General features: G+C 36.9%; 3 protein-coding genes across 7 annotated transcripts in view; 2 read left to right on the top strand and 1 right to left on the bottom strand.

Moving 5' to 3' along the window:
* The window catches only part of LOC137598536 (lisH domain-containing protein ARMC9), a 30,013-nt gene extending 14,010 nt beyond the window's left edge, over positions 1-16,003 (bottom strand). For 2 of the 5 annotated variants that reach the window (XM_068318786.1, XM_068318784.1), the window contains exons 1-12: positions 8,087-8,280; positions 7,816-7,945; positions 7,541-7,666; positions 5,592-5,762; positions 5,101-5,256; positions 4,763-4,855; positions 3,915-3,939; positions 3,571-3,728; positions 3,180-3,278; positions 2,213-2,248; positions 303-337; positions 98-209 (exon numbers count right to left, since the gene is read on the bottom strand). In XM_068318786.1, coding sequence (XP_068174887.1) covers positions 98-209; positions 303-337; positions 2,213-2,248; positions 3,180-3,278; positions 3,571-3,728; positions 3,915-3,939; positions 4,763-4,855; positions 5,101-5,256; positions 5,592-5,762; positions 7,541-7,666; positions 7,816-7,890 — 1,086 coding nt within the window. In that variant the 5' untranslated portion in view covers positions 7,891-7,945; positions 8,087-8,280. Of the gene's footprint in view, positions 1-97; positions 210-302; positions 338-2,212; positions 2,249-3,179; positions 3,279-3,570; positions 3,729-3,914; positions 3,940-4,762; positions 4,856-5,100; positions 5,257-5,591; positions 5,763-7,540; positions 7,667-7,815; positions 7,946-8,086; positions 8,281-14,028; positions 14,131-14,355 lie in introns of those variants that run through there. The other 3 variants (XM_068318788.1, XM_068318789.1, XM_068318785.1) reach the window with 2 other exon arrangements.
* On the top strand, positions 8,543-12,924 carry polr2h (RNA polymerase II, I and III subunit H). The gene is made up of 6 exons (XM_068319888.1): positions 8,543-8,702; positions 10,526-10,614; positions 10,885-10,968; positions 11,525-11,618; positions 11,812-11,895; positions 12,109-12,924. Exons 2-6 carry the CDS (start codon positions 10,542-10,544, stop codon positions 12,224-12,226), a joined length of 453 nt encoding a protein of 150 aa, XP_068175989.1. The 5' UTR covers positions 8,543-8,702; positions 10,526-10,541; the 3' UTR covers positions 12,227-12,924.
* On the top strand, positions 13,936-21,666 carry mfsd8l1 (major facilitator superfamily domain containing 8-like 1). Its single transcript, XM_068318790.1, has 11 exons — positions 13,936-14,288; positions 16,019-16,204; positions 16,303-16,365; positions 16,763-16,882; positions 17,157-17,236; positions 17,323-17,668; positions 18,283-18,356; positions 18,548-18,761; positions 18,982-19,104; positions 19,187-19,317; positions 19,929-21,666. The coding sequence occupies exons 1-11, from the start codon at positions 14,213-14,215 to the stop codon at positions 20,007-20,009; spliced, it is 1,494 nt and encodes a 497-aa protein (XP_068174891.1). The 5' UTR covers positions 13,936-14,212; the 3' UTR covers positions 20,010-21,666.
* Positions 21,667-26,564: the final 4,898 nt, after the last annotated feature.

The raw sequence follows: 26,564 nt of genomic DNA on the forward strand, positions 1-26,564 counted from the left end.
CATAAGTACATAATTGTTATCATAAAATATTATAATAGAAATGTCAAACAGTGTAGGAGGAACACGAGATTATGGAGACTAGAATATTCCTTCTCACCCAGCGCAGAGCCTGAAGCAGCAGCGACCTGAGTCTGTCTGGACCTTCCATCAAGTCTTTCTTCAGCTTCTCATAGTCTAGTGAGGGCAACATTGGCACCTCCTTAGATCTCCTGGAGATAAATCAAAAAGACATGTCAACCTAGGTGCCATAACTCATCAAAATGTACAGATTAGCACAATTCCACTTGTAGTTGAAGGCTTACTGTGGTGCAATTGATGCTCGTAGCATCGAGGAGGCCTGCAACACAGAGAATGTAATGAGGAGTGGTGCATTATAGAATTCAATTGGTTTTGCTACATTTATAGTATTCTTACGTTAAAGTGTGGAACACCTAACCCATGCTGCTGTTCATCTTGAATCGTAATAGCCGGTGAGATGTTTTGTTTTCTCCAGACATGCATACCTCATGCTTGTGGTACATGCTAAATCCTGGTAAGTAATGTTAGGAGTAGGACATGTCACCCATGCAGTCATTGATAAGTAGTCTAAGATGAAGCAATGTTTGAAATGTTCCAGAGAGGGCAGGTTAATGTGATGCAGCCACTCCTTCAGTTGTTACACCTCAGTAATTATACGGTCAAACTGCACAATGTTGTTTAAAAAGGAAATAGACACTTGTGAAAGGATTAATATAGCATTGTGGTGTGGGTATGGGTGTGTAGGGAAGGATGAAATAACTAATTATTAGTCTTTTCTTCTTCTGAAAAGGGATTTCAAGACTTGATATATAATCTGATGATTATGACTAGGACTACTGTGGTTTGACATATCAAGTGGTGTAGTCATATTCATTGGTTTGTGTGCAACAGGTAAGAACGAAGAGGAAGGGAACATCGGTATTTCAATTCCTTCCCAAATTCTTCTCACTCTGAAAATGCAGAGAGCTCAGGGAACGTTTTTTCTCTGAATGAGATCACATTTACTGGAGTATAACTAGTGTAGTCCAACAAAATTATACAAGAGGAGGAAACATTATATTTTGTCCTTTCTACACATCTAATGCAATTTTTATTTTTTTAGAGCACATTTAATCTCCGATTTCAGCTACACAAAGATATGACTTGACCTCAATTCTCTAACAAAGCAGTAAATAAGAGATGCTTTTACTCTATTCACATTGTTTTCATGTCCTCTCACAATTTACTTTTATCACCACAGGAACAAAACCTGAAGACAATCTATTGTTGATGTTATTGTTCAGGACAGATGGCTCAGCTCCCTGGTATCATCAAAGTTTCACCCTGCAGGAAGCTACATCACAAAGGAGAAGAGAAGCAACACTTGCTAGTTTATGTGTGGAAAAATATGATCTAAGGCAGGGGTGGACAAACTTTTTGGCTGGTGGGCCACACACAATTCTAAAATTTGACAGGCAGGCCAGCTGAGGAGCAGAAGGATGGAGTGTTTATTTTTACTAATAAAAATTAAATATGTAAAAACCAATATGTAAAAGGTTTTGAAACTTTGACAGGTAGCAAAGCATGCATATACAATGCTTCTTGTAAAAACTATTTTACAAGTCCATTTATTTAATAAAATTAATTTTATAGTTTAAACAGCTTTGACGGTCTGGATTACAAAACCTAACGGGCTGCACATGGCCCATGAGTTACCCATGCTTGATTTAGGTCTTTATCACATCTTTAACAAATCTTAATTACTTAGAGCAGTTTTAGTTGGGAAAGGAATTCAAGCAACAGCGAAACAACGATAGATTTGGGCAGTAGTTGTTTCCCTTTTTTCCTTAAAACAGCAGATAACATTGACCTTCGTGCCATGAAATGAATTTAGCATTACAATTGAACATGTTCAAGTAGAATTCCTTTTACTATTGGTGTTAAGAAACTTCACAATACAAAACTGAGTATTTTGGCTTAAACAATTACATAGAAAAAAACCCCATTTGAATAAAGTCGGATTATCTCATGGGAACTAGAGAAAAATGGAGGGGAATGCGGGCCGAGGACAACGGCTGGTAAATAAATGTCGAACTGTAGCTAAGGAAGGGGACGCAGACATCGGGAAAGGGTAGGAGGAGGAAGAGGAAGAAGAGGGCAGAGCTCAAGTGAGAAGAAGAAGAAAAAAAAGAAGATGAAAACATATTAAACTTACATAGCCATCATCATAGGGACTCATAGAATAATACCCCTTCACCGACAAAAGCCAAGACACAAACACACAAAAAAAGTTGATCAGTTCAAAAGAGAAAGAAACAAGATTTCACAATCTGGAGGTTTCCGCCCAACTGGCAGTAAGAGTGAATGCTTTGGATGAATCTTTCCATTCTATAAAGATAATCTTTTTACAAAATTGTTGTAACTGTTGAAAGATGACTGGAAAAAAAGGATAATCAGGGAATATTTTTGGCATTAGTTTGAAAGTTAAAAAGCCTACAACAACCAGTCGATTTCACTTAAAAGACAAAACAAATATCCTCATTTTATAGCTTATCAAGGAATAAAATATGTTGCCTAGAGAATTGAATGAACAGTGTCAGAATAACTGACATTTGGTCAGTCAGTTTACGTACCTGAAGCAAACAAATGTCTATCAGATGACGCATTTCATGACAAACTTTGTTAGCAAATGAATGAAAAGCTCTGAGTACAAGCAACGTGGAGATGTGCAAACACTTTCAGGCTAATCACTCTAGCTAATGGCTAGTATTGAACAATGGCAGTGGGAAAGCACAAAAAACAGGAATTGCTTACTGCATTCAGAGTTGTACTATGTTTATTTAGCTTTACATAAAGCTTTCTATTTATTCCGACAACAGGATCTGGTGACTGTTTTTCCAGGATTCAGACCACAGAATTACTATGTGGCTTTAAGTTTCCATTGTTGAATTTCCCTCTACAAACAGCTTTTAAAAACCTTATCAGGCATAGTGTTGACTTGATTCAAAATTCAGACGTCAAGCCTTGATGGTTCTCTTTACTAGCAATTCAGTGGCATTAGTCAGCTCTCACTCCAATTGACATACTAACTATAATAACCCAGCATTGATGCCTTGCTTTGTTATTGTTCTAGTGAATCGAAAATGCAAAAGGAAGAGAGTAGCCTGTTTGATCTCACTCACAGTGCCAGGTCTTGTGAAGTAAGTGCTCTGCACCACGCTCTGCCGCATTTGGTTGCTGAACAAGCGAGCATACACACTCTGCAGGTACTCAAGGGAGATCTGCAAGAACACAACAGGCCCCATGAGCTTTAAGGTACCATATCTAGGTAGACAGCGGAGCATGTTTTGTTGACATTTTTGCACTCCTGTTAAACAGCTGCTTCATCCTGTATCATGTGTGCATAAAGTATATCACACGTTACAACTTAATTCAAACAGCATGACTGTATGCGTTATTGTGTCTGCATATATAAGTGTGAACTTAACATCTTAATTAAACTAGTCACTTTTTTATCACAGCATGTGTGTGTCAATTATTACTTTGTATTTCCTTGCCTCATGAACAACCTACATTTTTTCCGCTGATTGTGGCCTCTGATAAATCGATCAGCTCGGCAATGATCTCAATCAGGTTGTGGTTGTCAGCTTGCATCTTATTGAACTTTCGCATTTGACTGGCAAAACGCCGGTCCGATTCAATCAGCTGGAGCTGTAACTGCTGGATATCATCTGTGGAGTCAGACAAACACACAGACAAAAGTTGCAGAAAGAAAGGCACCCGGCATGAAAAACTTAGAAATATACGCGTTCATTTAAAAATATAAAAAGGATGATAAGCTGTGGCGACCCAAATCAGGACAAGTTAAAAAGAAGTTTTATTGGGTTAGCAACATTATTTTTTAGAAGGAAAGTTACCTTTTGTTCTCTTTCCTCCCTCCTTCTGCATTGTGTTTAAGAAAATTAATTCAGTTAATCTGAAACTACTGTGCGTTTTTAGTGTGACAGGACAAAAACATACACCATGTATCTTGTTTGAAGAGGGTGAATGTCTTTGAGAAATAAATTCCTTAAGAAAAAGTGCCGGATTTAATCCAAAAGCCATCTATATGGACAGACACATTAGTCATAGTCCAGGTGCTTAAATACACTTCAGTAACCAATCCACTAATGATAACCAGAGATTTTAATGCATGCTGTGTCAGCATGCAAACTGTTTGCACATTGAAACATTAAGTCTACATTTACAGTAAAAGCAAAAACATGCTATCCCTTCTTTGCCATTTTATTCTGTAGAGTTGAAATGAGTTAATGACAGAGTACGGTAAGTCCTTACATATTTAATACTTATAAAAGCAAATTAGACAGCTCAGCCAGAAGAGAGAATGAAAATCGCTCTACATTTGGCCTGTGTAAGACCCATGAATAGTTTCACTCTAGATTTACCTTTTTTCCTCATTCGCTAATATACTGTTATAAACTCAAATCTTAAATACATTTGTGTCATTTCATGAATTTACACGATTTCTAATTAGAATTATGTGGATTTAAAAGCCACATTGTAACAACACCACCAAGTATCTAATTTAATACCACTGCAAGATGCTAAACAAGTTTAACAGGAGCTTAAAAGATGTGTCATGTCTGAATAAATATAACTGTGACAGGATCTTAAAATTCCTGTCCGATTTGAAACACGTATGACTGACAGCGTGGCTGAATGTTTTCGCTGCAATAAGATGCATGTTCACCATGATAAAGGATACATATAAATTCAGGAGCCTTGGAGTGTTGATCGGCTTCAGCATCACTGTCAGAAAGTACACCAGCTTCTCTTTCAGCTGTGGTATCCAGGAATCCTAAATATAGTTGATATAGTTCGAATAATAAATTAGTTTAATCACAATCAATATACAACTTCACTTACAGTAGAAAAGGTGCTGGGAAGTCTAAGTAAAAAACCAAACATGTTCATTTCATTAGTTTATTATGTTGATGATATCATATTCATTTTGAAGGTAGTACCTGGTAATAATAATGTTTCATATGTAATCAATACTTGAGAAATTATTGACATGGTAATTTTCCAAAATCCCTAGAGCACCTGGAAAAGATCTCTGAAGGAGGGGTGGACTGTGGGGTTGGGAACAAAAGGCAAGGCATAGTAAGGCAAAAACTCTGCGGTCTGGCTCAACGCGGCTCCCCGGGTCTCCAGGTACTGCTTAAAGTTGGAAATCCTCTCCTCAAACTCAGCTTGGTCCTGGAAAGATTCAGATTTTTCAGTGATCTAACAGATTCAAAATCAATACAAATTTTCATACCCCATTAATGTTGAACTCACAATGGCCTACACAGTGAAAGCTGTATGTATTATAGACGTGAGAATGTTAGCTTGTAAAGTACAACAATCATGTCATTATTAGTCCATTTAGAAAAAAAAGTCTGTAGCACAGCTTAGTGGACATTTTGAAGCATAGCACAAAATGATAAACAGCTATGGAGGATCAGGTTTGCAAGGTATAGTTGGATTTGGAAATGATCTTAAAAAGAATGACTCTGAACAAACACTTAAATGGATGGATGTACAGTACATACGTATCTGCCAGTGTGCCTCCTCAGTGGGTAGATGGTGAAGTGGATGTGAAGATAGAACTCCAAGCTCTGAGCCTCTGAATCTGTGTCTTTTACCTCAAAAGGAATATTATTTGTCCACAGTTCAAAGAACACTTTTTGGTCTCCATCATCAAAAGAGCTGAGGAGGTCTTCCTAGAGAAGTCAGAGTAAAAGAAGAATGGGTTGGGGAAAATTCCAAGAATTTTGGAAACACTACAGCAACAAGGAAGAGCACCATTAGTTGTTATTATGGATTTGTTTCCACATCATACTTTACGTCACTGATCTGAAATTTTGGGCAGGATGAAAAAAACAGTGTACTAGTCTTGGCTGTGACCATATGACACATCAAACACCAACATTCTACACAATCCCCTTTCCAAAAGAGTTGATGGCAGTGTAAACTGTACGTAGAAACAATGCATTTTTTTTATAAAAGTGAAAACTTGTATTTATTTTAAAATAGCATAAAAGACAACATATCAAAGAATGAAAAATGAGAATTTTCAATTGTTTTTCAAAAGGTAAATGCCTAAATAATATTTGTCAATGTAAAATTGCCAAAAAATTTGTAGATTTCATCATCTAAAATATAAAATATGATTGAATATCAAAGCTTCAGAGAACCTGAAACAAAAATCTCTGTATTGGAAGGGACAAGTCAAATAGCCAAAACTGGATGGTTGTGATTTCTGTCCCTTCAGACAGCACTGCACTCGAATTAGATCCTTCGTCTTCCTTCTGAAGTTCAGCACTATCTCCATATTTTTCGAGGAGTTCAGTGCCAGGTTGTTGTGGGAGCACCAGGTGGTGAGGTTCAGGACCTCCTCCCTGTGGGCTGACTCATCGCCATTTTTAATCAGTCCAATCACAGTAATGTCATCAGCAAATTTAACGAAAAACTTGCCGCTGTTAATCAGGGCGCAGTCATGGGCGTAAAGGGTGTACAGAATTGGACTGAGTATGCAGCCCTGGTGGGCCCCAGTGCTCACAGTCAGGGTTGAGGGGTAGTAATCCCCCAGCCTGACTGACTGCCTGCGGTTTGTAGATACCCAGACCGTGCAGTTTGGTCTGCTCACAATGAGTGTATTAATGGCAGAACTGAAGTGCTAAAGCTATTGTCTGTGAACACAGTTTGTCATCACATCACAAATGACACTTGAAACTGACTTGTGATCAGTGTACAATTAAAAGCAAGTATCTGTGATGGTACTGTTAGGGGGGTTAGTGCACTTGAGATGGGTAACCTGCACATTTCTGACAGATTTTGAGCACCATAAGATGCCATACAGACAATTTCTTTTTCAGAACTGTCCTGCCTATGTTCCTGATTTGTCAACGACTGGAAATGTTTGATGCATTATGACATGTGAAATACAACAAAGGAGACCAAACTCTTGAGCAGCTACGATCATACATCAGTCAATAATGATGACGAACATTCCACTTTAAAAGTGGACAGGATCCAAACTTCAGTCATTGAAAGAAGTGATGATGCAGCACAGTGATAAATATGATCCTGTCACAACTTTGTTAAATTGTTTGCTGCCATCAAATTTAAAAGAGGATTTAATTTTCCAAAAGCAATTGAAATGATCAGCTTTTGACAGTTGAAGTGTTGTCTTACAATGATTTGCAAATCAATGCACAATGTTTTCACTTACATTTTACACAACATCCAAACTTGTTTTGGAAAAGTTGTACATGTGATAACTTATCATATGTACAATGTACAAAATACAGTAAGATGAGATATTCCTTTATGAGTCCCACAGCGGAGAAATTTCCGAAAATATCAACATTTCCTTTAAAATCAACAACAACACACAGCCAGTTTTTTATGTACTTTTTGTCACTTGGCCATGTTGCTATCTCGAGAAATAATAATTACATTTGCAGAAACAGCAGAAGGGAAGTATTTTATCATTTACCTGAATGTTACGGGTTCTTGAATCTCTGAGGGAACTTCCACGGGGCTTTGACACAAGCTTGCCCTTGCTTTTACATTCTTTCTCAAAACTGTGAACAGTCTCTTCAAAGTTCTCGAACTTAAGATACTGCAAAAGGTGCAAAAACAAGCAATGTGTCAATAACCCCATCTTATATAAAACAAGACGTATATGTGTTGAAGTCAAAATTATTAAGACGCTGATCTTGCATTTTGTAATCAATCTGATAAGAAACTATAAAAAGGGATTGTTTTTACCTCCTTAATCATCCCAAGAAGATCGGCCTCAGTTGCCAAAATATCACCCATGTTATCTGTCTTCTTCGCACTCATGTGAATTGTTTAATAAGTTCAAACGCTTGTGCTTCCAGCAAACCGTCTGCCGAGCCTATATGAAAACGACATAGCAGTGTAAATAGACACAATTTTAAATTGTGATCATCAATGATCAATTAAGGAAAGGGAATGCTGTAACCAACGAGCGACTAACTTGACAAGCTAATTAAAGAGGACATAAAATAGTTCTCACCTTATTCGCAAATCATTTCAACAGCGAAGGAAGACTTTTATAGATTGTCAACCTGTTCAGCTGTAATAAACGTTAGAAAATCCATTTTTGTGGACTTTTATGGACTTTCCTTTACCCGTAAGCTAAAACCTTAGTCTACCCTAGCGACATTAGCTAGCAACCTTAGCTAGCAACTGTAAACACAGAGGACATTGAGGCACCGAGCAACCAAATGGCTTGGTACGACAGGCCGGAAAACAGATGAAACTGTCGTAAATAAGAACAAATCTATACCGTGAATATTTATCTTATTTCTAAACATTTATGCTAAATATTTTTTTATAATTAAATGTATATTAGTTAGCTGATTATTTGACAAAGTAGCAAAAGTACGTATACATTAAAACACATAATGCACATGCCACCGGCATCACAATACCGGAAGTAGTTTACATGTCAAGGGTTGATCACATTGTTTCCTCGCGGTAAAGTTATTCTGTCATGAAACGGATGAATGGAGTTTTGTTCAATAGGATATCTCACATAAGTGCACACATCAGAGATATACTCCCATAAAGGGCAACGGTGAATGCAGCGTTGGTCTTCCCACAGTAAAAGAACATTCAATTTATTTGAGGTAAGCTGGGGAAATATGCCCTCAACATGCTCCAGCTAGCAGCTAGCCTGATATAGAAAGTTGCAGTCCTCACTATTGCTAGTAAATCTATTTCAGGGAGCACTGTTGATATACTAACGCATAGTAACAGCATTAGTGTTTGGTTTATAACGTCATGGAGTCTCTTTTCATGTTTTAGATGCGATCCTCTAATAGGATCATCGTCATTGAGCTGGGGTGCACATACAATTGTTGGTGTCGTTCTCAAAGTGCCTGGAGATGTTAATTGGTGCTCGCTATTTGCACTGCATGAAACAGATCACTGTACAGATATAGATCATACAGATCACTGTATTCACTTATAGTAATTGGAATGGCAGATAATAGCCCTAATATATTCCTATTTGGCAGTGCTTTTCTTCATTCTTATTTAATTTAAAAAAAACATTCTCGAAATAAAAGTTAAGTTTGTATTAAATTATGTTAGACTGACTAATATTTCATGCTGTGGAATGTGAAAAGTGCAGATAGCACATCAAGAAGGTGAACTTGTCCAATGAACTTATTTTATGGTTAAAAAAAATGGCTGGTCTGGGAACTATTATGTGGATTTTACATTTGCTATCCCAACACTTCACAGTGTCGGTGGTTCAATGTCGACAAAAGAAGAAAGCAGGTTCATAGCTTTGTTGTCACACCATCTCACAATGATGCTGTTGTCCTGGTTTATAATGAAATTCAGAGACCTTCTTCCCTTTTTCTTCAAATCTGTTTTAGCAATAATGTTGCAGTCTTTTACTCTGTTTATTCAGACTGTGAATATGTAATATTTTCCTTTCTTTCAAGTGGTCCACCAATGGAACCAATATACCTGTAATGTAGTTGTCTGTAAAGACTGAGATTTTTTTTTCCTGCTGGAAGGGATGGGGTTATTTTCAGGACAACAGCTCCAGCGGTTCCATCATCAGATTTTGCTTGGTCTGAATTTTCTTCCCCTTGGTAAATGTCAGTGTAATAAAAAACCCCCACCTTGCCCTGCACATCTCCACATCTTAAACCCACACTTGTGAGGTTTTGCTGGAATGTGCATGCTAAGGCACCTTAATTTAATCAACAGTAAGAACTTTTTCATTTTATGCAAATCATTTTTTAAACTTTTTTTTGTAACCATAGCACGAGTTCCCAAAGGTTATCTTTCTTTAAATCATCAGACCCATTGTAGTTGTGCTGGAAGTTAATCTGTGTCAGCAATTTTAAGAATAAATCTCAAGACATCGCATCACAAACAGCTGACTGCTTTGTCTTCATCTTCTAATAGGATCGTACATTTGTACTAACTCTATTTGCATGTTTCCTGTAGCAATTTCCTGTAGCATTTTCTCAGTCACAAAATCTTTAAAATACGTGTATGGTGTCCAGTCAAGCCTGTCTTCAGCATCTTTCTCAACTATACAATAACTGAAGGTTTAAACATGTTTTTCTTCCACTGATATGCTTTCCTTTTCACTACTACACTAACCTGTTCCACACTTTCATTTTGTAAATCCCCCTCATCACTATTATCCGAGTTTTCCTCAGTACACAAACAGTAGGTGTAACAAGTGGTTAACAGGTGTTACAAACTTTTAACTGAAAAGTTTAAAAAATGAATTTGCAAATCCTACAAATGACATGTTTTTTAAATTACATTTTCAAAATGATCAGATTACATTACATATACACATTACAATATATTTGAAGTTGAAATCTTCCTGGGTATGTCAATTGTGTTCAATTAACTTTTTTACTTCTTTTTCTTTATCAAAAACATACATGTCAGTATCTTTTCTTTTCCAATTTCACAGCTCAAGACTCTGATAGATGGCTGGAATTCTGTTTGAAGATATCTTTGATGTAAAGGACATCGATCCAGATGGCAAGAAGTTTGACAGAGGTGTGCAATTTCATTAGAACATGATTTTAAAATGTTATCACAACATCAACCAACTGCTAAATGCACTTTGTCTTCAGGTAGTATTTTGCAGGCAGCCATCAGATATCTTATTTACAACAAAATAAATAAGTGAATCATGCATATTTGAGGTATTTTTAAAAAAATGTACATTTTGTTTCTATCATGCATCCAGAATCATATTTCATTAATGACCTTCTATTTCAAACTGTAAATGAACTACCCCAGACTCTGTGTGATTATTTTCTACAGTGTCCCGTCTACATTGTGAAAGTGAATCGTTCAAGATGGACCTCATCTTGGATGTGAACATTCAGATCTATCCTGTTGATCTTGGTAAGAACAAATCTTCTAGTCATTGTTTATTTATTAAGTTAATAATAGAAGGCCATATGATATAGCAGTCATTCTGAATTCAAATCATAAGCTAGACAATCATAGCTATTCAGATAATTACATATGTATGTAAAACTATTCACAATAAAAGGTTATTTTAAAATGTGCTGCCAATATCACAATGATTAAAATGTATGTACCAACATATCATTATGTGTTAAAATGGTCAAAATCATAAAATACAACTTAGTAAACTTTAAACACATTAGACACTGTCTTTCTCTGGATGGAGCCAAGACATTTATGCATGTCATGATTCTGTTCCGCATGTCGTATTGTATCACCTTCTGAGGACAGGCACTAGTTTGAAACCTCTTGAGTCTTTATACAAAGAACTTTAAAAACACTGGACAAAGAGCCAATTCGTCATTACCATTATAGGATACTTAAACATAAGTTACTGAACTTTGAAAATTTTAGGTTATTCCCCAGTCTGTATATGATCTTCTCTTCTCCTCAACTCAAAAACTTGTTTGTATCTGTCTATTTCATGAAGGTGACAAGTTCCGTCTGGTTATTGCTAGCACGTTATATGAAGATGGAACACCAGATGACGGAGAGTACAATCCCCAGGATGACCGGCCATCGAGGTAAAACATTTGCTCTTCATAAAGTAAAGAATTTAATATAATTTTTGCAGGAATGTCATTTATAGTCTCACAAACATTTGATGAACAGTAAAAGGAAGAATATCGTCTGTTCATAATGTGTTGGTGAAATTGTCCCCTGTGATATTTACTGGCTTAGATTTGTGCTGTTGTTTAATGTTGTTTGCATTTCTAGAGCGGATCAGTTTGATTATGTGATGTATGGAAAGGTTTACAAGATTGAAGGTGACGAAACTTCAACAGAAGCAGCCACACGCCTGTGAGTGATGCTCAAGTTAAATGATGCATTATTTTTAATGAGCTTCTCATAGTTTTCTTGTTTCATTCCACATCATCAGAGTTCACATGCTCATGTTAAGTTAGTCAAATAAAGTATTTGCATAGAACAATTATCACTACTTTCATCACTTTCATTATAAATGCATGTGAATGTGACTTTAATGCGGTTGCGTCGGTGTGCTCCTTCTTTAAGCTCTGCCTACGTGTCCTATGGTGGCCTTCTCATGAGGCTACAAGGAGATGCCAACAACCTTCATGGCTTTGAGGTTGACTCCCGAGTCTACCTCCTCATGAAGAAACTGGCCTTCTAAAAGTCAACTCAACATTACCCTGGTCCTTCCTCTGTTACAGTCACAGTCATACTCAACTGAAGACAGAAGGGAGGAGAAGCTGTCTGACTGAACACACGCTAAATAAATCACAACTTTTTATTTTGGATTTTTTTTTTTTTTTTTATGCTAACAGTTACAAAATGGTTCCCCTGTGGACTATGGATAAAAGGCTGGAAATTGCTGCAACATCAGCCTAGTGACTAAATGTAAATAAAAATTTCTTTTGTATAACATGATTCTCTAAATTTTGTTTTGCTTAGATCAGGTTTTCTCTTGTCATATTTTCATGTATGTGTGATTTGTGTATGCCGAACATACAGGAATCACTTTGTACGTATCACACATCGTGTCAATTCGTGATGACACACCCCCCTTAGCCATCACTGGCTGCAGGTGATCACGCTACATAGATAAGCCAACCTGTGCTACATGGGATTTTGCGCACTCAGTAGTTGATTTATGCCTGTCATGATGGAACGTCATCTGATTGCTTTCTTAATATTTTAATTCATAGTAACTATGTTGAGCACAAAAAGAAAGTGGTTGGAAGAATATGTGCAACGTGAATTTACATGTACTGTATAACGGAACGTGATGGGAGTCAGTGTTCTGCATGATTTGAATGTCAAGATGAGCAACTCAAGTTTCCCACTGGCAGAAATAAAGGAATGCTTCCTTAAGCTGCATGGAAAACAAAAGAAACAGACTTTCCTGTGAAAATAAGAGTAGCACTTGCCAAGGTGAAGCCACGCATATCTGAACTGGTCTCTCAATAACAACAGCAGAAGTCACACTGATTTGCAGTTAGGTCATTTCATGTGAGTTCATGCACTGTCTTGGTTTTGTTATTTGGAAAAGGTGACATCAATACACCAGTAAAACATACAGTATACTTATGTCTTAAATTGGAAAAAAAAATTTTTTTTACAGAAGGGTTTGGTGAGTGAGCATATGAAACCCGCAGGGAGCAGTACCTCCAACAAGTTTAGGAACCACTGCCTTAAAGGTATTTGAATGAGACATGATGTCTGGATGTACTGGCAAATACTTTGGGGAAATTAAGATTTTTGCCCAGCTCTCTGATAACTTCTATTATCCAACTTGAGGAAGGCAACAGTTCTATATTTGTTTGGATGGAAGTAAGCTGAAATGTGGACACTCAGGAGACAGAAAATTGAATTAAGGGTGTAGAAGCTGCTTTTGTGTGCAGCACAGATTCCCCGTTGTTCGTGGTAATAGGTGTCACAGGATTGGGAACAAATCTGCAAATGACTGACATGTGGTTGGGAAGTTGTGAGTGCATTAACATGATGTAGGAAATGTGTAGCTCTTATTGAAGGTAATTTCTATTTTACAAATTTACTGCATTTTTGTGGTATTCTGAAATTTTATTTTTTACTGAAAATTCTTGTTTTGTGCTGATTATCACTGACAAATTGTAGCACATTTTTCTCAGGGATAAATGATCTTTTACAAATGGTTAAACGTTATGCTATAACGCCCCAAAGGAGGTCGGACTATGCACTTATTTTTAAGATAAGTTGAACAGTTGTGTAAAGCAAAATGACTTTATATAAAAAAAGAAACGATGTACTTACTGTATGTACCACACATTACCCACGTTGCCCCCCCCCTCCTTCTCTGTACCGGATATGACGTAACTCATTCACACAACGCAATGGCGTCACGGTGACGGTTGTTGGTGAGCGGTGAGTGATCGTCCCGGCTGGGATCTCCAGCCACACTGACATAAAACATGTGTCCAACGTTCTGAAAGTTACCTGAAGCGTAATCCAGTCCTGTCGGCTGGTAGTTGTTTGTTCCTGTATTCATCTTTGATCGGACGCACTGCTTTTGGAGACGATGTCAATCTCGGCTGAGACCTGAATGGATATTTGTGTTCGACAACAATAATAACAACAACCTGTCACACTGGATAAGGAAGAATACAACGAGCCCAACACGATGGATAATCGCCGGAAAAGGAAGCTGACATTTTTAACAATTGGTTTGATTTTTCTTCTCAGCGGCGTGGAATATGGTAAAACGTTTCTAAGACAACTTACGAATGAACATCTGAATGATAAAACTATTGTGCATAAAGTTACCATTAGTCACACTTAACCAAATCAGCTGAAGGTCATCCCGGCTGGTGATGATGATGCCATCGGGACGCACACCGGGGCAGGAGTCTCCAGGTTTGCCCCAGGATATGTAGGAGGGTGTGTGTGTCTGTCTCTCAGCGGGCATGGGGACGTGTCATCCATCCGTCCGTCCGTCCGTCCATCCATTCATTCATCCTTCCATTCATTTGACTTGTTGGGTTTTTGCTTTTGATTTATTTTTTTGCCAAGATAATAGGACATTTACACAGATAATGATGGTTTGACTGATTTTCCTGTGACACATGTTGAGGCTTTTTCTCTCTCTCATTTTTGTCTGTCATGTGCATGCATGGCAGAGAACACACAATATGATACCAAACAGGACTAGGAAATCAGTAATAACACACATCAGAATTATATCCACACCTCGCCTCGTTGTGATTCATTAAACTTATGACTGTTGGTATTGGTTGCATTGTTTATTTATTTTTCATCACCAGTTATTATTGTCAGTGAAGTTGGATTTTCACAGTCATTTTTGTTATTTGTCCATAGGCATGATTACTTACAAAGTTATAAATGACTACAACTTTGCTGAAATGTTTGTGAGTAAGGACCAAGAAACAATCCATGAAACTTTGGGGCATCATCAGATTCCTTGATCAATCCTTTATCCTCTATCTTTTATCATCTTTTGGATCCATCCTTTTGTTCTTAAAGCATGTTTGCTGAGCTTGTAGTACCTCCCAGCAAGACAGTGTGGGTTGGATTCTGGCTGAAGGCCTGGATCTTTTCTGCATTGAGTTTTTGCATATCTCCCCATGTCAACATGGATTCTTTCTAGCTTCCTGCTGCTACCAAACATTGGAACATCTGAAGGCTTTTGCATTTCTGCTTCCATATTCATGGTTAATGTCTACACTGGTTAGTCAAAACTAACAAAAACACCAGGCAATAAATGTGATGTGGATATAAGTAAATTTCCAAATCTGGCTATCATTCTATTCATTATATGAATTAGAATTTTATATTTTCAAGAGAGATAAATTATAATCTTACAATGCTTTTAGTGTGATTACATGATGAGAAAAAGAGTTATATTGGAGGTTCACATCCTCTGAGTGCTGTGTGGTTATATGTTGATTAACCCCCCTGTATTTTTCTGACATGACCGTGTGTCCTATGATCTTGTGATTGGATTAGAACTGTACTAAGTCAGCATTGTCCTTAGCATATGTGATAACATTGCTGGAGGGATTGACAGGGAGGTGGAAAACCTGCAACCTAAATCATTTTTTCCAGGCTGCAACCACAATTAAAACAACACCAATATGCAAGTATATGTTTTATTTCAAGGACCGCCTTTAAATGTAATCTGAACCTTCAACAAAAACAAACAGACAGACACTAATGTTGTGTGATTGCAGATTAACAGATCCGCACATTTAATTGAATTTTCTGCTTTACACATTGTGCTTGTGTGACAATACTCATACACATACAGAGTCTTATTATATTCCATTAATTCCATATAGGATGTATGACAAAACTGACTCATGAGTTAGACAGTGTAGGTAAAGCAGATGATGTGTAAACTTGCCGTTTCTAATTGAATGCTGTATGTGATGGTATACAAACTAAACTCTGCATACCTCTGTCTCCCCAGCTGTGATATTACCGACAATATGGATGTACTTGCAAACTTTAGATGCAGCACCTTACTTCCTGGGTTTGACTTTGTCAGCATTTAGCTTGAGTGGCCTACTGTCAGGACCACTGTTTGGCCTTTGGTCTGACAGAACAGGGAACACTAAGAAGATCATCTTGTTTTCCAACATTTTTGAAATAATTGGTAAGTCCACACATGTTCTGAATTTCAATAATATTAGATAATTAACTTTTGGTTTTCATGTATATGTCAATTTGTCTCTACCCTTTTATACCACACAGGTAATTTCATGTACTTCATGGGCTTCTCCAAGTGGCTCTTACTATCAAGCAGGCTGGTGGCAGGTGAATCTGCACAAACTGCACAACCGAGCTTGACAGGGACACTGAACTTTAAATTTGTACACAGCTACAAACCAAAAGTGTTCCAGCTGTTGTTGCTATCATCAAAATTTACATGGACTTATCATTTTTAAACAATCACTATTATAATTTCAGTATTGAATATTTAGACTGTATCTGTCTTTGTACTATTTTCAATTAAATATCAAGTTTTTTGTAAATCGTCACATTCAGTTTTATTTACATTTTGCACATTGTCCCTACTTTTATGGAAATAGGCTTGCATTTATGGACAGTAATGTTGAGTCAAATATAATTCCAAAACTTTAGTTATCTACTCCGAAATTCCATATATTAACCTCAGTGTTGCAATTTTTTGCATGAAATATTCCTTTCTCAGGTGTTGGCACAGGTGCTGGCTCATCTATCTTTGGTTTCCTGACCAGGACCACTGCCCCAGAGGACCGGGCCACCGTTTTTGCTGCTATCATGGCATGTCGACAAGTTGGCTTGTTGATTGGTCAGTGTGCCTCTGCATTCTGATGATAAAACCTTAAAGACTACCTGCTGATAAGTTGAATTAGTCTTAGTTTTACTGGTTTGATTTTGTTTAACACAGAAAGTAAAATAATATGCTGATAATCGTATAGCGTATGTTAAATAATACTGCGTTATGATAATGCACATATGTGCTGTTGATTTTAGGTTAATCTTTTTTATATTAAATGTAATGTGTGACTTGAGGTTAATGGGTGGCATTGGATTAAAATGTTTTAACTCTCTATTTAACATAGGTCCAGCATTTAACCTCTTCTTGAGACTATGTGATTTTCACTTGGGTCCTTTTGTGGTCAATAAATATACAGGTCCAGGGGTAAGGAACAAAATATGGTGCACATCAAGTTGTTTCAAGTTTGGAACACATTTTCCAGCTTTAACACTCTGTCTCCACTCCTACAGTTGTTCATGTGCTTGCTGTGGGCTCTCTTCCAAGTGTTGGTAGTATTCATGTTCTCAGACCTACCTCCAACAGAGAAAGGGAAGGCCAAAGAGACATGCAAAAAAATGGAGGTAGAAAACAAAGAGCAAGGGCCTGGAGGAGAGGACAGTGAAGAAAGACAACCCTTACTGCATTCCCAGGAACTAGCTGCCTCGGATGACTCAGTGGTGACATCGAAACGGCCTACATATCATACCTCAGAAGTTTCAAATACCACTCAGAATCACATCCCTCCACTTCCCTCTCCTGCTCAATCCGACCAGTGGGAGTCATCCAGCTCCTTCAAGAATTTTGGCATATGCAAAGGTAATTAAAATTCTTTCTAAAGGTTTGAGACACGACTTAACTTGTCTTCAGGCTAAACCAGAAAATTACCATTCCCAGTTCTGTTGTATATTTGTCAATGCATTTTCAATAATATATGGTTAATACAAATCTATTGTAAACATACAAACAAATACATTTTATCTTTTAATATACCGTAGTTCAGAGAAAAAAACTCTAAATTCATAAATACAACTTGGCAATGTTTACCATCATGGACGTTTTATTTATGAATGAATGATAGAATAAAAACTTTCGCCTCTCATCTAAGAGATTGATGCAAGGCGACACGTCTACAAGAAACTTTTTTGAAGTCCAGTTGATTGATCTGGATAACCATGACCTGGATAACTCAGAACATTTTTATAAGGATATAAAACACATTATTTTGCAATGGTTATAAAAAACTAATTTATTTTAAATTTACCAACACGTACATTCAATATGGTGGTTTATATTGTGGATGTAGATGGCTGTGGATCGTCAACATTAATAGCCGACTCTGGATGTTGTTATTGGATGCACTTAAAAATGGTGATAGTGATGACAAGTAAATGATGATATCTTGTTGTCCCTGCCTGTTTTTGTATCCACAGAGTTCCTGAAGGAAAGTGTGATCGTGCTGTTGTTCGCTCAGTTTATCACCCTGTTCAATCAAACGGCATTAGAGGTGCATTAATGATACATACAGAAATATGCACACAGAGAGAGATATGATTCAATAACAAAGTTCTCTTCATTTTTCTTTGGTTAGGAAACCAGGATTATGAAATATTACTCAATGGAAAACTAAATGTATTTAACTAAATGTATTTAGTGTACTTGTTAAAATCAGTGCTGATTCAGTCATTTTCTCCTCAGACCATGGTAACCCCAATGACCCAGAAGTATTTCAACTATGGAGAGTTGGAAAACAGCATCATGTACTGCCTCTGTGGTGTGGAGGTGATCAGCAGCTTCCTGTTTGTGCGCTGGCTGAGCCAGCGTGCCTCTGAGCGCGTGGTCCTGGCCATCGGTTTGGCAATATGCAACATCTCTTGTGTCTGGTGCCTTGTCTTTGTGGTCAAACCTCTAGGTCAGTCTGCACTGAGGAAAGTCTTCACTCTTAGAGTTGTGTTATTTATCATTTAGGCTATCATACAGTGTACCCAGATTATGAGTAAGCTAAATCTCCTTTGGTATCAATAAAATATATATATACCCATCTAGTTATGACAAGCATGCTCAAAAATCAAAATGCCATGCTCATTCATTTGTATTTTGATGTTGTCTGCTGCTTGTTCTGCTTTCTGCAGGTAATTTCTCCTGGCAGCTGACTGAGTTCATCATTGGGGTGTTCCTGCAGGTTTTGGGTTTGCCATTTGTGGCCGTGGCTCAGGTTTCCCTCTTCTCCAAAGTCACTGCTCAGAGAACACAAGGTGAAGAACTGCATCATCTGGTGGAAAAGAGAAGTAATTGCACGTTTTATTGCGCGTCTCTTATTTGTGTCTTCTGTTGCAGGTTTCAGCCATGGAGTGCGTCGGTCAGTAGGAGGTCTGGCTACAATCCTGGGTCCTCTGTGGGCTGGCGGTTTGACTGACAATTTGTATGTCATGATTGGACTGATGCTGGGCCTGCTCGCACTGCTAACGGTGGGTTAGTGGAAATATGAGAGACATAAGTGTACTTGTATCTTTGTCATCATGTCCAAGGATGGATTAAAAACAGACAGTTGTTCTCAAACAAATTTTTGAGTTTATTTACTAAATGTTGTAGCAAAGAAGACTAGGTCTAAATCAGGAAATGCTGAACTTATGATATTTTATGGAGGAAGCATTTTTGTTTAATTGACTTACATAATGAGAAAAATCGGTACAATTCAACAAGTTTTATTTAAGATATTGTCTATAATAAAATGTATGAATTACCTTATGTTCCTTGTTAAAAAGTAGTGAAAGATATATTGTGCCAACATTGTAAAAAAAAAAGGTGCAAAATCCTTTCAAGTCCTGAAATAGAACAAAATTAGTGAAAATCTTAAAATTGCCTAATTGTTACCTAATTTTGCTTAAACTTAAAAGGAACAGTATTTAAAGATGCCATAACCATTAGACTCTAAGAGGGTTTTTAGGGTTCACAGTTAAGCTTAGAACCATACCAATAGCTGGGATTTTGGGAAAACACAGAGTCTAGATCATTTACTATGAAATAGATTCCAAAGTTTGTGTTGTCTGTCAGCTACTAATCTAATATTCTTTGACAGCTTATGCTGGCTCTCTCATATAACCGACTGGTTGCACCTACAACTGTGGAGCAATTGGACAACTCCGAGAGCTGTGCGTAGTCTGGCAGATGACAGGTGGAAGTGGAAAATTTTTCACAGGTTTATTTTTCACAATTTAACACATGGTAAAAGGCGATGTTAATTATATGATTTTTCTAATATTTATCTTTTGTTTTCTCAAAACACATCAAATGAAACCTGTACTGAATTAATGCAAAACTATTTTGTTCTCACCCTGTATTTTCTTTCCTTTTTGCAAGTGTACGTTGAAGGTCATGCAGCTGAAAGTTCTTTCACAGTTTCTGTCTCTTCATTTGGGTCAGCTGTCCGCATACAAAGTGGTAACAAGCACACAGCTCACCGGTGGTGAAGTGTGAGAACCAGATTTCTGTGCATAGGCTAATAAAAGTACTGCTGTGGGGTATATGTGTATTTCCCATGGAAATATGGAATATCGCCAACGCTGCATATGCAAGCTTTGGATGAAAATCCATACCATGGTATGGATCTCCTTCACAGTTCTGTCCTGACGACCAACTGAAGAAAATACACTAATTTTGCATGTGTTTAAGCGCAGGAGGTTTAATTTTTCATTTGTTTGACAAGTCAAATGTTGTGTCATAATTTAGCTTTGATACTGGGAGTTACTCTAAATATCTGTCAGATTTCTGTTTGTTTGTTTTTTTTAAACTTTCTGTGCAAGCCAAATTAATACTAACACAAAAATATCTTTTTTTATGTGATTTTAACAGTGACTTTTACATCTAAGTAGATTATCTCATGGATATGGAAAAACTATTTTAAGGGCATTTAGAACATCACTTGCAATTCTCAGGGAAACACTACAGACTCCATAGTTCAGATATTGTAAGAGATTTGTCACATAGGATAACATGATTTGGGCTCATAATCAATTCTGCCTACACTAAAAAACTTTTTAATAGTTAACACCATTAATTGCAGGTTGGCTGCAAAAAAGGTAAAGGCTGGTGAGTAAAAGATTAAAGTTTTTTAAAAAAGGTGTATACATTTGGTTTAATTCTTATGTAGTACACATCAACTCCACTAGAGGGTACTCTTTCTTCCAAATTACTATAGGTTTGTTATGAGATACTGTATCTCCCAGTCCAAATACATTGTGCTCTACACGTGTACTTATGTGGTAGTGGATAAGAAATATCTCATGCATTTATTCATGTTTTTTTTTTGTGTGTGTCAATTTGAGGGAATGCATGTCAGTTTATAGGAATTTGTGGGAATGCATGCTTTGTTGGTTTGCCCGATTAGTCTTTGAAGAAACATTGTCTGTTCTAAAGGGGTACAAAAAACTGCTATCATAATTTTTAGAATATCCTATGATTATTTGTCATACAATTTTCATGAAAAATAAGATTTTTTTAATAAAAGTAATTGTTTAAATTCCCTTTGTTTTCAAATGGCCAGAGGTCTACAATTAAAAAGAAAGAGTTGTAAGCATGGGGCCTCAGGTAGAGCATATTATGTTACAGAATTAAAGAGTGACATATGGATGTATGAATGGATGGATGGATTAATGGATGAATGTATTGCTATAAGGCTATTATTGTTTTTATTGAAAAATAAATGTCTTAAAATGATTTAAAAATCATCATTCTAATATAGTTGGGATGTTCTAGCACTGAATTGGATTTTGGATGTACATTTGTTTTTAAATGGTTAATTAAAATTGTAAAGATTGTGAAGTTGAAGCATTTTTTAAAGGGCAAAAATTTATTAAACTTTCTCCCAAATAATATTTCATGTCCATCTATTTTATTTTTGACAATTTTTGTCTTGTGCTTTATATTTTATTAATAAAAAATAGTGAAAATTTAAATAAGTAGTGCTTAGAGATTTGTAGAAAATACTCTTCACAATAGTTATTAATTAATTTAATTAATTTAATTTTAACATGAAATGAAACGAAAAGTAATTCAACTCATATTGACAACTTTCACAACATCCAATGGCTGAGATACATTTAAATATTTAATACATACATTTTAAAGTGGATACATTCTAACAATTTTATTTTTACCATATAATGAAATAAAATTTGACAAAATAAAATCAATATTTTTAGAACTACAATTTTTAATGCCATTCCTCATGCCAAAATCTTCAAAAAAATTATTTATAAAGTATACTAAAAAAATCTGATTTATTATGAGTTATTAATTATTTACTATTCAGTAGATTTAAAACCATGATTAAATACAGAATTTCAAAGTTGTTTTTCCTCATAGTTCAAGAATGCATTCCTTTATATATACCAAATCAGCTGATTTTGAGGGGAAATTTTTTATTTGATTTATGATTTATGATTTTACATTGGTCAGAATGTTCGCAAAAACTGATTTCTTTCAGTAAATCTGTGACAAATACAGTATAATTATATAATTTGTAATTCCATAATCTATATAAATATTCAGTTTTATTCAAAAAATTAGATCACATAAATTTAACTCGCAGGACGAACCAAGTAGAGTTTTTACCTGACTGGTCAGTTGTTCATGTTGAGGCCCCCGTTGGAGGTCGCTGTGACCTTACCAACGAAACTAGAAACTAGGACGCTGTTCTGTCTCGCTCACAACGGCCCTTCGTCTGTCTCGTGACGTGATGGCGAGTGGGTGTGGCTTCAGACGTGAACTCCAGATGAACCCATTTTGAGGTTGGGCGGGGCACACTCAGAACTGTTACAACGCCTGGCCAATGACAGATATATTTTAGGATTTGGCTTTTTTTTCCCCGGAACTTAGCGCCTGCCCCCACCCCTCCCACACACTAACACAGAGCCTACAGCATTGGTCTGACCGAACAGTGACCCTGTGTATCAAGGTCAGAATCACAGCCATGTGTCACATCAGTGCTGGTTGTTGGGGTAAATTTCGTAAGCTCATTCGTCCTCCGTCCCTTTCAATCGAGGGGATAGGCTCTGAGGCATATTGGCCAAATTCCGTCATGTTAATCCCCAGATGAACTGTATTTTTCTTTGAATGTCAGGGCAGTGAGGGCATGTGGAGGTCAGTCGGAATTCATTGTTGTATTTGTTTTCATCTTCAATGCCCAGGCTTGATCACAGATTTATCTTGACAAATTAGGGACACTCCATGAATTGCGTATTGTGGGACTGATTTTGATGATCCACTGTAGCACAGGGGGATTGTGGGGAATAAAAACACCTTACACACACATGGGAGGGTTCACGAAACCTCATGCCGGCATCAGCAACTACTTTCCCCACATATCTCCTTTTTACATAGTTTCACCTGCACCTTAAAGAGCGTTTCAGTGTTCATGGGACAACAGAGCCTCAAGAATAATATTTTCAACTTGGTTAATATAAGATTTTATGGAGCTCGTTCAGATTGTTAATAAATAGATAAAAGGGCACTCAGGCTTGATCTTGGGAGCTTTTGAATTGCCAAGAATATAAAACATTCAGTTGGTGTTCGGGTGTTAGAGATTATTGATGTTTTTCCAAAAACTGTTCCAACTAGAATCAAAACGGTGCACCGACAGAAACCTGTGAAAGTCCCTGAGTGTCCCTGCATGGATAGCATCCGAATACTGTGTTAATAATACATGTGCCACATCGGAGGTGCTACATCTGGAAAGTAAAACAAGGTATGAGGAAAAGGGAGACGAAAAGTGCTTTAGCTGTGGCATAAAAAGAAAAAACAGAATACTTCCATAGTAAATAAAATACAGTCAATACAATGCCAAAGCAAGATTTTTGAGTTTAAAGGTCATCTGGAAAGTCTAGTTTTGTTTCTTAAGAAATAGAACTCCAACATAAAATTTAGCTCTATTATTTTCACCCAAGGCTATGTGACATGTGGAGGATTTTCTTTTCTGCATTCATCCTATCAGAAAAGCCTGGTTGTGTAATGCGTCTTCTGACTGAATGAATAATGAAGTCCGGGTGGCCTATAGCTGGAGCTCCCTGGGCTGTGTGTTGTGCAAGCTAGCCAGATGCGATTGGAGGTCTGCTTTGCCAAATGGGTCATGTCTCTGTCATCTTTAGTGCTGTTTTTTTCTCCCATGCTTTTTAATTTTAAAACATCATATACATGCTTTGGATCTGTAATTTTGATGACCCCTTTGACAATAGAGCCGCATGAGAAGGATGAGAAGGATTCTAACATTTTACACCTTTTCAGTCTTTTTCATTTGGCTCTTTCATATAAACTTGAAACAAACAATAGTTTCTTCCTGTCTCTTCCATTTTTTATCAATTAACAATTGATTGCCAATTCCTGTTTCCTAAGAATTATAATTAAGGAATTCTCTAAAAATATGCAAATAGACTTATTTATGCCTTATTTTGTTTTCTTTTTGGCTTGTGAAGTTTTAACTCTCCTAGTTGTTTCTACGGACCAACTCCACAATTCTATTGCAAACTTTAGCCTTGTGTCAATAATCTAGTTGTGTTCTGATCACTAACATCACCCACCACAAGCTGCAACAATATGCCTCCGCCCCCTCCACCCCCAATGCACCCTCCTCACAGATTACAAGCCCATCTGCATGCACTGATTTGGGCCGCTCTAAGCCGTTGGGAGCCCCGCTCAGCAAGGCACCACCACAATTGTTAACCCCGATTAACTTGATGTGGTGCTCAGTAGAGGGAACAGTGTGAAAATCAAACCAGGGCTGTGACCTAGTGACCTGCTGCTGAACCGAGAAGGAATTGGGCAAACTTGGATGGATGAGAGCGGGAACTCAGAAAAAGAGACAGGAGCAAATAAATGAGTAAAAAGAGCATAGACAGAGCAGAGCAGAAAAAGTGGTTTAAAACTGAACCAAAGCTTGCACAAGAGGAACAGATATATGCACATTAATATTTGTTTTAGTGCAGTGAAAACAGGGTGTTGGTCACGGTATAGACTTCAGCAGGAAAATATAGTTTTGTGTGCTTTTCAGTGCTCCACAATGGATTTCTGAAGAGTTGTGCATTAACGGAAAGCATTAAAGTTTCAGATATAAGTGCGGTTGTGAGATAATCATTACACAGAGAAGACGAACGTAGATATTTGCTGCATAGTAGGAACTGGAGCATAGTTTAAAGATGATGCCATACGGAAATGCACCCACTGTTTACTCCATAATTTAAGGTTTTATTCATGTCCCAAGGCACAACAGACTTTTACTTGTTTATATGCAGTCTTTTCTAATAAAACAGTATTATGGTCTTCTGTCATTTATTCTAGTGTATTTGTATCTGCAGTGTTAAATAATTAAATGCAATGAAAGTCCTTGTCAGATAACATTTGTGCTGGTTATGATAGCCTGAGCTTGTTGTAAACCATCTTTTCTAAATCATTGCCGTACCGTGGAGAATGTTTTATCATATGCTTTCCAGTTTGATGGTCTTTGTGCGATTGCTCACAGATGAACCTGTTATTATTATTGTTTGCCCATAATTTTAAGTTTTGTACTTTGAAATCCATCACCGCCAGTGACTCTATTTTAAAGGTCCCGTTATTCTGTATGTCGGCAGTAATAGCAGCTTTGATATTCTGGCTGTGACATATTGCTGGATCGTGCTGCTGGGTACTCATCAGGAATGTTTCCCAGCGGGATTTCATTTCTAACGCAGTTCATGTTTTTTTCCCAATGTAATGTAAACATGCTGAAAATAGCACTGAGCAGATCGTACTGTATTTTCACATAATTATCTTTATTCTGTGAAATGTTGAATGACTGTGTGATTTTCATTTGTTTTTACACATGTTTAAAATGTGGTATAATTATATAAGTGGACAAAAGTTGACATGTATCCAATCCTCATCTCGGGTTCAGCAGAACAATCAACTGCTAATTTCTTTAAATGTGAATCATAAATAAATGATTATAGATGTGCTGAACTCATCCATGAATGTTCAAGTGCAACATATCGACAGTGTTAAGGAATTGCTTAACTGAATGATGTAAGGACATATTCTTTGTAATGAATAAAGTACATCAACCAGCCCTGCCTTGAATAATGAAAATGGAGATTAAAAAATACAAATCAGAGGTGCAAAGAAATCTGTGATGGTAAATATGTCTCCTTGCTGTTTATGTATTTGTATAAGAGCAATTAAAGCAAATAACTGTGTTGTAAAAACGCAGACACCAAATGATGATAATAACAAGTTGAACCCAGTAGCAACCCCGACAGACCCCTTCTGGTCATTTCTCCTTTGACCTAATAATTAATCTGCTTTTGGTATTATAAGTTTAAAAGCAGCTTTGTTGATCTGCAGTGACAAATCTCTCTCAACTGCACCGCTGCTTTGTAGATTTTAACCGTCTTACTTGCAATATGTGAATGCTTCCTACACCAGATACACTCCTAAGTCTTTAATCATCCCATTTAGAAAGTAATCCTGGTCATGACCAACCCAATGTTGAACATGTCTTTTAAGCAAACCATTTTGATTCTGTGTTATCAGTGTCATTATAATTAATTTCAATTGAAATGACAGAAATTGCAGGTTGGACCATACACTGTATGTGCCCTGCCAGGAGCTTTCATGCGTCGAAAGTGGAGAGTGTGGAGAAAATGCTGTCTATTTTAACAACAAGCAGGATGATACACTGATTTAAAAT

Source organism: Antennarius striatus, chromosome 7, assembly GCF_040054535.1.
Source record: "Antennarius striatus isolate MH-2024 chromosome 7, ASM4005453v1, whole genome shotgun sequence".
NCBI lineage: Eukaryota > Metazoa > Chordata > Actinopteri > Lophiiformes > Antennariidae > Antennarius > Antennarius striatus.

Coding starts and splice junctions, on each gene's coding strand:
- mfsd8l1 (XM_068318790.1), top strand. CDS start 14,213: ATGGATAATCGCCGGAAAAGGAAGCTGACATTTTTAACAATTGGTTTG. Junction 16,205..16,302: donor CAACATTTTTGAAATAATTG/GTAAGTCCACAC, acceptor TATACCACACAG/GTAATTTCATGTACTTCATG. Junction 17,237..17,322: donor ATAAATATACAGGTCCAGGG/GTAAGGAACAAA, acceptor CCACTCCTACAG/TTGTTCATGTGCTTGCTGTG.
- polr2h (XM_068319888.1), top strand. CDS start 10,542: ATGGCTGGAATTCTGTTTGAAGATATCTTTGATGTAAAGGACATCGAT. Junction 10,615..10,884: donor TGGCAAGAAGTTTGACAGAG/GTGTGCAATTTC, acceptor TATTTTCTACAG/TGTCCCGTCTACATTGTGAA. Junction 10,969..11,524: donor GATCTATCCTGTTGATCTTG/GTAAGAACAAAT, acceptor TATTTCATGAAG/GTGACAAGTTCCGTCTGGTT.